This window comes from Papaver somniferum, unplaced genomic scaffold (genome assembly GCF_003573695.1).
Source record: "Papaver somniferum cultivar HN1 unplaced genomic scaffold, ASM357369v1 unplaced-scaffold_133, whole genome shotgun sequence".
Classification (NCBI taxonomy): Eukaryota; Viridiplantae; Streptophyta; class Magnoliopsida; order Ranunculales; family Papaveraceae; genus Papaver; species Papaver somniferum.
Window position 1 is genome coordinate 10460972 of NW_020622492.1, and position 15924 is coordinate 10476895.

The following is a 15924-nucleotide window of genomic DNA, read 5'->3' on the forward strand; positions in this document are numbered from 1 at the left end:
AAGAATTACCCAAGAAAAGATTAAGATTCTCATTGAGAGGGAGAGAATGTTTTGGCAGCATAGAAATAAATCCCTATGGGTTCCTAATAATGATAAAAACACTCGGTTTTTTCACTTGTCGGTGAATCATAGAAGAAGTAGAAATAGGATCATAGCATTAAAAAATGACGAGGGGAATTGGGTTTCTGATTCTGAAACTATTAAGGATATGCTTGTCTCTCACTTTCAAACTATTTTTTATAAAGATACATCTGTGGATGCTAACTCTTTCGATTTTCAAAATGATGTGATTAAGAAAATGGGCTCGTTACGTGCTCCTGGTCCTGATACATTCTACAAAAAATGTTGGCATATTGTTGGTGACAAGATGACTGTTCTCGTTCAAGACTGTTTCAGGTTTGGTGGCCTTCCTGTTGGTTTAAACAATTCATACATCGCTTTGATCTCTAAAATTAGACACCCGGAGAAACCAACGGACTATCGACCTATTGCTCTTTGCAACGTAGTCTATAAGATTATCACCAAAATAATCACTTGCAGACTTAGCCCATTGCTTGATTCGTTGATTGACAAGTCTCAATCTTCCTTCATTCCTGGAAGGCAGATCCTAGATAATGTGATTGCTGCTAAGGAACTAATTCATTGTATGAATTGCTCTAACTCTATTATAGGTTCTTTTGCTCTTAAATTAGACATGAGTAAGGCGTATGATAGAGTGGATTGGGTTTTGCTCGGTCATGTTCTCCACAGTTTTCCCATTCATGGTAATATCCATTCTCTGATTATGAATTGCACAACTACGTCAACTTCTTCTATTATTATTATCAATGGGCAGCCTGAGGGGAGAATTGTAAGTGAAAGGGGTATTCGACAGGGTTGTCCCTTGTAGCCGTACTTATTTATTATTTGCTCTCAAAGCTTGACGGAAATCTTAAGAACGATGGAGCTGGATGGTCTCTATTTCGGTTATAGGGTGAATAGATGGGCTCCCTCTGTCTCTCATCTTATGTTTGAGGATGATGTTTTTCTATTTGGTTACTTAAATGCTAACACGGTGAATGCAGTAACTATAACTCTGCAAGAATACTCTAAGTGCTCTGAGCAAATGGTGAACTATGACAAGTCCGGGATATACTTCATTAAGGTTGTCCCTGAGAATAAACAACTGGGAGTTATGGAACAGCTAGGGGTGCAAAGAATGCATGAGGACGACAAGTATTGAATGGATGGAAGAAAAAATTTCTTACTCATGCAGGGAGGACTATGCTGATCCAGACGGTGCTGGCTCTTTTACCTGTGTATTATATGGCTACCAATTTAATTCCTAAAGTTATTCTTCGCAAGCTTACACAAATCATCCGGAATTTGGTGGGGGCACCCCAAGGATACGAAGAAAATGCATCTCATAAACTGGAATTGGTTTACAAGAAGAAGTAAGGAAAAAGGTGGGCTGGGATTGCGTGACTTAGAGCATATCAACTTGGCTCTCGTTGCAAAGATTGGCTAGAGATTTCTTTCGAATCCAACAACTATTTGGGGAGAGATTCTTACTGGAAAGTATCTCAGAGACATTAATTTCTGGAATGCTAGTAAACCTCAAAGGTGTTCAAGTACCTGGTCCGCTATTCTCAAGTGTCGGCAATATCTGAAACAAGGTTGTATTTGGTTGGTGGGCAGTGGCAAAGATATTAAAATATGGTCTGATCCATGAGTCCCCTCGTTACCAGGTCATACTCCAGTCATCCCTCTTAATGGCACTACTTCTATTATCACAGTCGATGAGCAGATCCATGCTGAAGATGGGAAGTGGAATATCCCACTTATTAATGCAACCTTTGAACCATATGTTGCGGAACAAATTCAAAAGATTTACATCAGCAAGGAAACTGTTGAGAACAAGTTGATTTGGACTCTAACTCCACATGGTATGTTTACTGCACAATCCTTTCAAAAATTGCTTCATTCTAATGTCGCTGAATTTTCTTCTTGTAATGATTGTGATTTTCCCTGGAAACTTTTTTCTAATGCAAAACCCCTTGCGCCTAAGATACACAATTTCTTGTGGAGAGTACTGCGTAATGGTGTGGGTGTTCTTGCAAAGATTGGCAAGCACATTGATCGTACAAATGGAACGCCCTTTGTGTAGATATGTTGTCGAAACAAATTATCACTTGTTTGTTCAGTGTCACGTTTCTCAAGCTATACTTTTTGCGCCCCCTCTGAACTTCATCTCTTTCTCCATTGAAGAAAAGTCAGTTCCTTCTGTAAATACTGGTTGTCTAAACTTTGATTTTGACAGTTTCTGTATGGGGGCTTGTCTTTGGTGGGCGATTTGGAATGCACGGAACAAGGTGGTGTTTGAAAAGAGATCATTCAATATCCAGACTATCATCAACGAGGGCTTATACTGGTACAATTCTTACAAGGACAGCGAGGCTGACGATGTCGATGGTATCCAGCCTCCAGTTACACAGCCGGCTAACCAAGTGCTGCAGGTGATACCTCCTGTACCTCACTTCATTAAGGTGAACGCCGATGCAGCTGTAGCAGCCGATAAATCATATGCAGCGGCTATTGCGAGAGATGAACATGGTTCTATTCTAGGTGCAGGCTCAGTTATTTTTAACACTACAAGCCCTCTTATTACTGAAGCTCATAGTTTCCTCCTAGCTATTGATTTTGCTCAACGACTCGAAGTTATCCTACAGAAGAAAAACAAAACCATCCCGTGGAGAATAATTCATACAACCAACGAAATTGGTTCCAGGACCAGTTTTTTCAATTCGCTGGAGTACAGCTTTATTCCGAAGAGATCCAATTATATGGCTCATGATCTCGCAACTTATGCGAAACGACATAATGTCCTGGTGGACATCTTCCCAAATCCCATATTATGTTCTTCAACAAGCTTAGGCTTCCTTCCTTTTGTTTCTCTTCGCTGTTAAGTGGTTCTTTGCTTTCCCCTATTTTTCCGCCTATGCAGACGACCAAAAAAATAAAAACCAATTCATTACCAATAATGTGTAGGTGGAATCAATTTTAGTTTTGTTTTACAGAACTAGTCATGGAAATCCAAGGTGATCAAACTTGTGGTACAAAAATCCCAAATTTTTAAAAATTGATTCAAAAACTCCAAATTTCAAAATTGGTTTCATCAAATTTTATGATGAAACCAAAATTGGGTTCATCAAATTCTACGATGTTTCATCAAATTTTATGATGAAACCAATCATTTTTTGGGGTTTTTGTGTTACTTTTGTTTTGATAGGGTTTTTGTGTTACTTTTGTTTGATGGGTTTTTGTAGATGGATAATGACACCTTTGGGGTTAAACTCGCGGACCATTATTAAATGTATTTTCTCTCCAAAAATACATTTCTTTTGCATTTTTGGAAGACAAATGCTATCCCGCACCGTTTTGCGGGTAGCTATCCCGCTCAAGCGGGCTTCTTTACCGTTAGATTATTAAATCAACGGTTGGATTCATATTCAGAAAAGGACCCACCACATTCAGAAAAGGACCCACCATTTTTTCTAAAGGGTTCAAGGCTGTTAGATCTGAGTTTTAGCATGATCTAACGGTAAAGAAGCCGCTTGAACGGGATAGCTATCCGCAAAACGGTGCGGAACATCAGTGCTCTTTTTGGAAGCATAATTTATGGGAATCAAAGATATGTGTCAACATATCATTGATCCCCATACCCCTTCATAAAACATCCCAATCAAAAAATTTCTCTAAAAAAAGTGAACGTGAGATTCTCTCACTTTTCTTTCCCTTTTCATCTCGTCTTACTCTTTCCTTTTATATTCTTCTTCTCATCTTTATTTTACTGTGTAGTACTTTAAACTAAATTTTGAAGTATATATAGTTTCTTCATCTTATCTTATTAAAAATTCAACCGACCTTTAGTCATTATTCAATAGAAATTCATTACCAGCATCTGCTTTTTCTGATGCAAAAATTCATATCCACCCAAAATAGGGTAATCAGTTTCCAAGTTTTATTAATTATTGGTTTGTAATTTGACGGATGTAATATTTTTATCCAACCTGAAAGCTTAAATTAACTTAAAAAAAACAGGATTTGCAAACTTTTTATAGATCAAATATTATAATTCAAATCTGGGTGGTACCAAAAACTTCTTTGATTTAGCAAACTAATCATCACGGAAACATCATATCTATGGTGAAAGAAAGATCATGCAGATTAGTTTTTTTTTTCTTTGATCGGTTGTCACTAAGTAGAGAGATGATAGTTATAAGAGCAAGTCTTATGGTGGAATCCATCCATCTTCCATCTTCCACACCACCTCAGCACTTGGAACTGTGGATGGAAGCGTAAGTGTAATGGTGGAATAGTAGAAACGATATTCTTAATGGAGTTAAAAAAACGTAATTAAAAATGGAGCTAAAAAAACGCAATTAAGAATGAAGCTTTTTTTCAGCCGTTAGATTTTAACAACTCATTTTAAATCTACGGATAAAAAAAAACGCAATACTTAATTGCGTCTTTTTAGCTCCATTCTTAATTGCGTTTAACACTATTCTTATTGGCGTTCAGATGGATTCCACGAACCCTTCCACGAAACCGTGGAACCTTGCTTGGATTTTCTGTGGAAGACCCCAACTTGGAAGCCACTAGACTTGACATTCCATGATTTTTCCACACTTGAAATAGTTTGGATTCCACCATAAAACTTGCTTTAATGGTGGGATTGAAACGGTAATTAGGCATGAATTGGATTTGTTTAGGTTGTTCGTATTTTTTTAAGTGGGTTGTGATTCGTCCGTTTTAGGACATAAGAAGAAAAAGAGGACGAACAAGAGAAGTTGGTTTCCAACCTACCGTAGAAGATGACGGCAACAGTGGAATAAATATTTTCTGACATTTATATGGAGTATTATCCCAAGAAAACTATAACTCTAATAAAAAATGTGAATTCCAAAACAAAAAGTAAATCATTATTTGCTCCTTAACGTGTGCCCCGTTGTACAAGATAACAATTGCCATATATATATATATAAAGGGAAGATTCCTTATTAAGTCAGGAGTGGTCGGTCAAAGCTTGTGGGACCGCGCGGGCCTTTCCTTAGAGCATCCACAGTGGGCGAGTATAACCAAAAATTTGGGATGAGATCGTAACACAGTGGGACGGAGTAAAGATCAAATCCCAACCAAAGATCAAATTCCAGACCAAATATGGTCGCGACCAAATCCCAAATTCTAATATAGTCGGGCGTAAATTTAAAGTACGCTTGTTGCTGGGCGTAAATTTAAAGTACGCTTGTTAACGGGCGGAGATTTAAATTACGCCCGATGAAAATTCAAATTAAATAAAAAAGAAAAAGAATGAGGCGGACTTTTAAAGTCCGCCTGATGAAAGTTACCAAAAATGGGGCGGACTTTTAAAGTCCGCCTGATGAAATTTTAATGGGGCGGACTTTTAAATTCCGCCTGATGAAATTTTACGAAAAAAAAATGGGGCGGACTTTTAAAGTCCGCCTGACGAAATTTTAATCATGTACCGTTGCGTCACAACACGGACTAAACCCAAAATTTGGTCTTTTTTTTTATCTTTGATCTTTGGTTTTGATCGCACCACTGCAGTTGCTCTTAGAAGACCAAAACTCCACAGGCATGGATACGCCACATCCGTACGCGCCCAAGAAGTAATGTTGCCATGCCATGACAGTACAGATAAGTAGCGCCTTCTTTGCTTGTGAGTTTTGAGTTTACGCGATATTTATGATCACCATATAATGCCTAACACGCAACAAGACATTGTTCCGAGCTAGTCAGGGGATTAATGTTGATGGTGAGTTTTTGACAAGGGAATTTGCATTAAATTGGTCTTCCCTAATTGTAAGAAATATAATGAAAAACTCTTACCCGACATCGGGATTGGAAAATCTATACTGAACAGTTTGTATTCAACAAGAGAATCAATAAAGCGTATTCAATTAACGGACTCGGTAGTCCTATAGCTATTCTAAATGTGTATATGTATGCCAAATTTCGGGGATTTCCCCAGCAGAAACCTCGTTATTTCATGCGTGCAAATATATACACCTTCTAAGCTATTGTTGATAAGTGAAAACGATTTGCTATTTTTTTAGAAAAGCGGAGACTCGAGCGTATGGCTAGAGACTCCTCGACTGGGCAAATTTCCCAAACCTTTTTCAAACAGATGCACTGCACAGGAGTGCTTTGAGTTCGAGAGATTAATTTGTAGGACTCTGGCCTAAATCAAGAAAATGGTCGTTCCATAGTCAATTCGGTCATAAAGAGGGATGAGGGTCGATCTGTAGGAGGGAAGCTGAGAAGTGTGAGATAGATCAATGATGATCAAGGATTGTGAATGTGTTGATGATTTATGTAAGTTGGTGAACAGTTGAGTTCATATGATATAAGTTTTGATCTATTGAGTGATAGTTTCTTGTTGGTTGAAATTATTGTATTTTCAATCGTTGATTCAGAAACTTATTTATATTGGAAGAATAGTAGACACGTTGATCCCAGTAAGTGTGACGGTTGCTGGAGTGAAAGAGTGGGAAAGTGGGAAATCGTGACTTATTTTGATATGTCGAGTATTCGACAGGAAATCAAAGATATTGTTGAATTATACAGAATGCTCATTTATGATATAATCTATCATGAATGATTGAATGACAAAGTAGGAATCATAAATATTGGATGGTCGTCTGTTCGAACCATGTTGCTCAGTCAAGCAAAAATGTTGGTAGCAGGACCAAACATTAAATATAAATTATAATATTGATTGCTGGATCATTAGAATTCTCGAATGTTGATAGTTGAATCAACATGAGGAATGTTGCTTGGTCGAGCAATTGATAGTTGAATCAATATTGTTAGAAGTGAGTTCTGAACCCAGTTGATCGTGTATTTTGCTAACTTAAGCAATTTAGTGTGGATAGATGAGCAACATAAATATTGCTAGTTTAAACAAAGATTGCTCGTTTGAGAGAATATTGCTAGTTTGAGTAAATATTGCTCGATTCATGAATTATTGGTAGAGGGACCGAATAAAATATTAATTAAAAATACCGGCAGATGGACTGAATATTGTATAATTAATTAGGATGTTGATTGCTGGATCAAGAAAAAGTTATTGGTGTTTGAGCCTGCTCATAATTATGCTTTACAGAGCATTTGATTCGAAACCCTAATTTTGATCGATTGTTGATCAATGAATGATTTACTGAAAATCAACCATGAGTGAGATAGGGACCGGCCACATGAGATGTTGGATGACCATGTAGCACCCAGGTGCTCGAATGAGTATATACCAAAGTCCTTTGTAGACCAGTTGGTGAAAGGATTATCAAATGCTCGTTTAATTATTGAAATAATAGTGCTCGTCTAAGCATTAGGTGGTAGAACCTAATTATGGAGATATGAGGAACTGACCAAGGGGTATGAAACCGGCCCTTGGTGGTCGTGGGACCAACAAATGGTCGATTGTTCAAATTCCAAGTTGTTTTGAAAAGAGTTTGGACCCAATATGAATTATAGAAGATTAATTAGGTCAAAATCATAAAAGGGTGCGGGACCGGGATTTGCAAGCCAAAGGTTTGACCTTGGTCGGTCAAGGTAGCACGCCCGTCTCTCCATGTTGCCCGTGACTCAATTATGAGAATTTTGATATTTTCTGGTGTGCGGTCGAGCAATATTTTGGATTTTCATAAGAGTTTGATCTTGACTGAAACTCTCGATTTTGCTTGAATGAGCAAGTAGAACTCTGCTCGTGCGACCAATATTTTGAGAATTTTAAAATAATGATATTTTAATATTTTACGTGAGAAGCCCGGACGGTCGTGTGACCATTTGGATTTTTGACTTTTTGGCTTTCTGGAAGCTTGAGCAAAATATGGAAAAAATCAGGTTTTCGCTCAAACTAGGGGGTTTCATGAGATGAGAGAAGTAATAATAATAATAAAATAAATCAGAGAGGCATGGGACCGGCCACGACCAAGGCATGTCCGGTCGGCCAGTGGGCCCAGTCCCGTGACGCTCTTCCTATTTTATATTATTATTTTTCATCTTTGTGTGAGGAAATATGGAGAAACTGGGAGTTTTGCTCAAACCAGGAAGTTGGCTCAAACAAGGGAGTTTTCATGAGATGGGGAAAATAATAAAATAAGGTAAATAATAAAAGGGGAGGCGTGGTACCGGCAATGGCGGCATGGCCGGCCGGCCAGTAGGTCCGGTCCCGTGCACGCCTCTCTTTTATTTTTTATCATTATTTTTCTTATTGCATAGATTTCCTCGTTCGTCCATATTTTTGAATGCTCGTTTATGCATTTGGGCGCCCACTTATGCATATTTGGGTGCTCGTTCGTGTATTATTGTTAAGTACACTCGCACCATTTTCTCGGGGCTTACTCGGTGTTGGCCTGAATGCCCGAAAAGTGAATATCTGTTACTAATTTATGGAATCTAGTTGGGGATAAGCCATGAAACGGAGTAATGAGATAAAATAGATTATTGTCTAGGAATAAAATTGATGAATGTTGTGTTAGAATTAATCTATGAATAGATCTATACTAGCATGCAATATGTCTGGGAGCTTGATTCGATAATCGAGGTATGAGATGGTAGAGACATCATACTCGTTTTGAATATTAACTCTATATAGTCAGGGAACATTGATACATCTTGAATGATTTAACGCTCTATACTTGCATGCAATATGTCTAGGAGACGTCCAATCATTATCGATTCCTATACAGAAGTATTGATGAAAAATGCGAAGTGTCGAAAGCTCAGTTGAGAGGCTTTACGATTCACATATTCATGCATGCTTTGAAAGGGTGTACACTTAATCAGAGGTTGTGAAATGAGCTTTCACGAATCCTAAAATATGATTTTCACATACGCATATGAAGCGGTGTCAGAAATATGCAAGATCATGATTTTACGATTTTGGCTTTTGTCGAAAATCCACCATCTACAGCTATGTAGATGGCATTATTCATATTCAGAATAGGATTTGATGCCATTCTTGAATCAACATGCTACTGAGAGTATTATATTTAGTACATAGTCATATCAGTATCGTCTCGAATTGTAAACTTCCACGGCCGAGTTCCTTGGACATACTATAGTGACACTATCGTATTCAAATTTGTATTGGAATAGCATTGCACTTTAAATATAGGTATGGCATATTTCCATAAAGTTAAACCCTAGATTATAGATATATGATGATCACATCATAAGTATTTCGGCACGTTGGCTAGGCATATCCAATCCCATAGCATATGTTGCATATCTCATAGTACCTTAGCTAGTCATGGATAGGGCCACAATACAAGTATTACAACTCATAGTGCCTCGGATAAGATGAAAATCAAATAATTTCCTAGTTAGAATCATCCCAAAGCAATTGGCTAAGTCCATAGCGCAGCCAAACACAACGTGGCAAAATATGGCCTGTAGCATACCCACTACCGCACCATAGTACAAGCTGCACACCAATATCGCGTCTTGGTGGATTTGGTCAAGTCTGTATCATAATCTCCTTGGCAGCTATGGCCAAGGCCATGGCACAAGCCACATGCCAATCTCGTTCCTTGGCATCTATGGCCAATGCCATGGCACAAGCCATGCGCCAATCTCGCGCCTTGGCAGCTATGGCCACGGCCATGGCACAGGCTGTCATGAAAGAGTCATGTATTAAGAGTTGTTGGGCTTAATCTTAGACTTTAGCCAGATTAGTTTACTATTGCACTTATGCCATAGTCAATTTGTTTAGTTGGGATTCTTTTAAGTATTAGGGTTTTGTTAGTTGTGTGTTAGCTTGATGAACTGGGAACCGCCCGATCTCTTGTTGTGGATAGGTCCTTTAAGACCAATCATTGTAGCACCTGAGCTCCTCAATGAAAAATAACCAGTATCTTCTCTGATTTCGATCTTCCCTTCCCTGCTTTTCTAACTGATCTAATTTGTAACGTAGATCGTTACAATTGGTATCAGAGCACTCGATCCGAGTGCCTGTGAGTAAAAATGGTTAATCAAAAGGATTTTGATGACCTACATAAGAAGTTCAATAAACTGATGAAATGCCATGAAGAGCTTCTGAGAAAGTATGATGAAACTGAAGGTAATATTAGCAAATCAATACACTCAGAGATGGAAGCGATGGTGGAGAGAATCGTTAAAAAACTCAATGTCAATGAAGGGTCACCAGGCCATTCAGAAGTACATCAACAACACGAAAGATCTGTAGGAGGTAATAACAATGGAGGTAATCGTCTAATTGTACCTCATTTCTCTAATCCGCAAAGAGCCAAGATAGAATTTCCAAAATTTGATGGTGTAAACCCTAGATCTTGGATTAGGAAGTGTAGAAAGTATTTCCAGTTGCATATTATGGATGAGGAGCAGAAGGTTTTGCTAGCTTCCTTATACTTAGAACGCAAATATGATAATTGGTTTCATGACTATCAAGAGGGAAAAGAAGTCATTGTATGGGAAGAATTTGCTGCTGATATAAACTTTCGATTTCAAGAACTGGGTCATGATGACATTGTTGGTGAGTTCAACAAGTTAAGTCAAGAAGGGACAGTGTTAGAATATCAAGAGCTATTTGAAGAATTGAAGTCTCTTATGCTGGCTAAGAACAAGCACTTGACTGAAGATCACTTCACATCCAGCTTTGTCAGTGGATTAAAAGAAGAAATGAGGCTAGATGTGCAAATGTTTTCACCTACAAGCTTGAAGCAGGCTATGTACCTAGATAGGATGCAATAATCTATACTGGATAAGACATCTAGAAGGACAAGGTTTATTCCAAAGTTACCTCCACTGTCCATTCCTAGTAGCAGTAGTAGCAGGGGATATGTCACCTCATCAAAAAGCTCACCTATGTTGAGATGAGGTCTAGGCGTGAAAGAGGCTTATGCTATAATTGTGATGAGGTGTACACTCAGGGGCATAAATGCTGTAAGCAGCAATTATTCATGCTAGTAGGTGACGAAGAAGAACAATGTACATCTGGAGAAGAGTCACCAGGAAGCTCACCCTTAATCCAAGAACTGGAGGAAGAAGTGGAGATTTCATTACATGCCCTGTCAGGTAACATCTCTCACAATACTATTAAAATTAAAGGCAAGGCTAAGAATGGAAAGTCTATCACTGTATTAGTGGATAGTGGCAGTACACACAGCTTCATAGACCCTGAACTTGCCAAGAGAAGTGGAGCATTTATTGAGCCTACTTCAAAATTCCAAGTTGTTGTAGCAGATGGAAATAAATTACTTAGTGATGCAAGATGTCCTGATTTCAACTGGAGCATGCAGAACCACAAGTTTAGCTTTGATATGAGGTTGTTGGCTTTAGGGGGTGTGACATGGTGATAGGAGTTAACTGGATGGATGGAATTAGTCCTGTGAAGTTTGACTTCAAAAATATGGCCATATCCTTCATTAAGGAGGGAGAAGAAATTACATTACTAGGTGATACTGAAGCTTCTAAGATTTCTATGATGACAGGGAGTGCTTGCAAGAAGTACTTTTGTAAAAAGAGGCATGGGGTAATGTGACATTTATATTCAATTTCTGCTGAAGAAACAACAAGAAATATACCAGAATGTTTGGAACCTATTGTACAATCCTATAACTCATTATTTTAAGAACCCAAAACATTACCACCCATCAGATCCCATGACCATCACATTCCTCTCAAACCATCATCCACACCACCAAACCAGAGGCCTTACAGGATTCCTTACTTGCAGAAGGGTGTAATAGAACAATTAGTTCAAGAAATGCTAGACATAAGAATCATTAAGCCTAGCCAGAGTCCATTTTCATCTCTAGATTTATTGGTGAAGAAGAAAGATGGAGGGTGGAGGTTTTGTGTTGATTATAGAAAGATTAATGAGATTACTATTAAGGATAAGTATCCCATTCTAGTGATTGAGAAGTTGCTAGATGAACTCAAAGGAACAAGATTTTTCACCAAGATAGACTTGAGGGCAGGATACCACCAAATCAGAGTGTGCCCAGCTGATACTCATAAAACTGCTTTCAAGACACATCAAGGTCACTATGAGTTCCTTGTCATGCCTTTTGGATTGACCAATGCCCCTTCCAGTTTCCAAGCACTGATAAATGACATCTTCAAGCCATACTTAAGGAAGTTCATACTAGTGTTTTTTGATGATATTCTTATCTACAACCCTGACATGGAGACCCACAAGAAGCACTTGGAGCTAGCTCTGTCAATTCTCAAGAAACATTCCTTGTTCATCAAACTTCGTAAATGCTCTTTTGGTCAGCCACAAATTGAATAGTTGGGCCACATTATCAATGAACAAGAAGTCTCTGCAGACCCAGCAAAGATATAATGCATGTACAAATGGACAACTCCAGCCACAATTAAAGATTTGAGAGGATTTTTGGGGCTAACTGGGTATTATATAAAGTTTGTCAAGGATTATGGGTTGATATCTAAACCACTCACTGAGTTACTCAAGAAAAACAAATTTCAGTGGAGTATTGTTGCACAAATGGCTTTTGAGAAGCTCAAGAAGGCTGTTACCACCACTCCAGTCCTAGTGCTTCCAAATTTTAACAAGATGCATGTGATACTGGAGTTGGAGCTGTGTTGATGCAAGAAGATAAACCCATAGCATCTACAACAAAGGAATGGGAGAAAGATATTTAGTCATGTCCACCTATGAAAAGGAGCTAATGGCATTAGTAAGGGCTGTTAATAAATGGAGGTCATACTTAATGGGGAACAAGTTTACCATCTATACTGATCACCAAAGCATAAAATATTTCATGGAGCAGAGGATACATTCAATGCTTTAACAAAAATAGTTGGCAAAGTTATTGGGGTATGATTCTGAGCTCAAGTATAAGAAAGGAGCTGAAAAAAAAGTGGCAGATGCATTGTCCAGAGTGCACCTAAAAGAAGGACCATCTTGTAGTAGCCTCAGTGTAATACAACCTAACTGGCTCAAGGAAGTCCAAGATAGTTATGAAGGTGACTCTAAAGCGCAAGAATTGTTCCCAAAAATGTTAACTCAAGACGACTCAGATGGATATTACTCTTATGTTGGGGGAATACTAAAATACAAGGGAAGGATATATATTGGTGAATGAGGAGATTTAAGGAAGAAAATCACTGCTTCAATCCATTCTTCTGTGATTGGAGGCCATTCTGGGGTTCAAGCTAGTTACCAGAAAGCTAAACTCTACTTCTTCTGGGTGGGAATGCATAAGAAAATAATACAGTATGTGCAAGAATGTGACATATGCCAACAACACAAGGGGTTTACTTCTCTTCCTGTTGGATTGTTATAACCTCTTCCTGTACCTGAACAAGCTTGGGAGCATATGAGTATGGACTTTATCACAGGCCTACCCAAGTCTGAAGGCAGAGATATCATTCTGGTGGTGGTGGATAGATTCTCCAAATACAGTTATTTTTTGGCATTGAGCCACCCATATACATCAGCCTCAGTGGACAAGGTATTCCTAGACTCAATTTTTAAACTCCATGGACTCCCTAAGAGCATTGTGTCAGACATAGATAGTGTCTTTATAAGCAATTTTTGGCAAGCTCTATTTGCAAGACTGGGTACATCCTTACACCTCAGCACAACTTACCATCCCAGACTGATGGTCAAACTGAGATAGTAAATGCTTGTGTGGAGGCTTATCTCAGATGCATGACAAGTTTCAAGCCAAGAAAATGGGCCACTTGGTTACCCTTAGCTGAGTGGTGGTATAATAATGGCTACCACACAAGTCTCAAGCTTACTCCTTTTGAAGCATTATATGGATATCCCCCTCCGCAATTTGGTATTACTTCAGCAGCTAAGGGTGTAAGTGCAGAAGTTGATAACTATATACAACATAGACAGCTCATGGGACAAATACTCAAGGGTACATTGGAAGCAGCACAGCACAGGATCAAACAACAGGATGATAAAAAAAGATCTGAAAGGTCTTTTAAAGTAGGAGATTGGGTCTATCTCAGGTTACAACCTTACAGACAGACCACTGTGCAACTAAGAAGGAACCTTAAGTTATCAGCTAAGTTCTTTGGCCCCTATCAAGTTATAGAAAAGATTGGTAAGGTGGCTTACAGGCTGAAACTACCAGCAGGGTCAAAGATTCATCCTACTTTTCATGTGTCCCAACTGAAATCCAAACTGGGAGCTGGTTTATGATGTAGTTTTTTAAGTGGTAAATAAAGTTCGTTCAACTCGGACTTGTGTAGACTCAATTTCAGACTTAATAATAGAAAACAATAAAAATAAAGAAATATATACACAAGGTTTGTCACAATGTCGAGAGATTAATGAGACTCGGGATTCCACCAAACCTCATACCATGTGGTTCAAAAATCAATTCTTAGACAATTATAGCTCTTGTTTATTGACTCTAATTTTTTGCCAGGGTAAATTTTAAAAAGATTAACTGTAAATCACTAGCATGATGCATCAAAAGTACTTGGACCAAGCATACATCATCATACGACTTCACAACTAATTAAGAAAAATCATAAAACGATTAAATTAATGCAAAAAAGTCATAAAAAGAATTAAATATAATTACCACACGTATGAAATATGGCTTCCTCCGTCATCCCAGTGTTGGGGTTTAGCTCCTAATATTAATCATGATCTCAAAATATGTGTTTGTTGCTCAAAAGATGATTAAAAGAGTGAAAAGTAATAACACAGACTGTTTGCAACAGTGTATTGGTGTTGCAAAACAGCTGTTACAATGGAACTGTTACAGAAAAACTGTTGCTTTGTCGCTGATTTTAAGACCCTAGAATAAGACTGCCCTGAACAGCTTAATGTTCTTCAGCTGTTAAACAACGACACTTTTCTGCGACTGTCTACCAAGGGTCAATGTTCTTCGCGTTCTTCTTCTTCAATAGCAGCAGCAGCAGAAACAGAGTTTGGTAAAGCTCTGATTTCTTCTTCTCTGGCTCTCCTTAGGTTCCCAAACTCTCGACACCTCTTTTATATGACCCAAGACATCTATTTATATCAAAAATACCGATTAAATCTCTCCCCAATCTTCCAAAATCTCTTTCCTTCTCTTCACGGCCAAGTTGCGACAATTTATTGTTTTAGGATTTCTACGCGTTTCTGAGCTTTCCTTTTTATTCTAAACTCTTCCTTAGATAGATACAAATCTTTGGGAAGGTTTACAGCGTTTTAATCACTCTAAAATTCCCTAAAACAGGTCACACACGTGACTTTCCATATTTTCTTGTTGTGAGAAAAATCCGTCGATTGAGCCCATTCTAATCGAGTTAAACACCCATATCAGATTCCTAGACCCATAAGGAGTCTATCCTATGAAAATCAGAGGTTTAATAGACCTCAAACTCCTTCAAATCACGATTGCCAAAACTGCTCTTTAACTGTACTTTTTTCCCGCCAAAAACCTGATTTTTGAATGTTGAAGATGGTTGCCCCTTATCCAGAGTAGGGGTGCGATTAGCAACTGCCTGGAAATGGGATGCCCCTTAGTAATTAGGTTACCCCTTATCCAAAGCGAGAGTCCGAATAGCAAATGTCCTCCGGGTGCTTTCCGACAACTTTTCGAGCCAATTTTTTCCAAAAATGTTTATTGGCCAAAAATACCTACAAATAAATAAAACACCATAATAAGTACAAAAATGAGCCCTAACAACATATAGAATCGAGACAAATCAGACACAAAAAATGTGTCTATCAAATACCCCCAAACCTATTATTTGCTAGTCCTCGAGCAAAAATAAAATAGACATAAAATCCTAACTCACTGTCGCAGGCATCGTCGATTGCATTTAGCGTATGCAATAAGCCTTTAAACCCCTAGGTTTCCCTAGTGGCAGAGTGTTGTATCCGGAGGGCTTACCAGAGGTATACCCACAAAACCTTTTTAC

The 15924-nt window shown here is 38.4% G+C and overlaps 1 protein-coding gene across 1 annotated transcript; it reads left to right on the forward strand.

Annotated features, from left to right (window-relative positions):
• Positions 1 to 727: 727 nt before the first annotated feature.
• Positions 728 to 2980, forward strand: LOC113333468. Its single transcript, XM_026579937.1, has 2 exons — positions 728 to 1925; positions 2300 to 2980. Exon 2 carries the CDS (start codon positions 2307 to 2309, stop codon positions 2943 to 2945), a length of 639 nt encoding a protein of 212 aa, XP_026435722.1. The 5' UTR covers positions 728 to 1925; positions 2300 to 2306; the 3' UTR covers positions 2946 to 2980.
• Positions 2981 to 15924: the final 12944 nt, after the last annotated feature.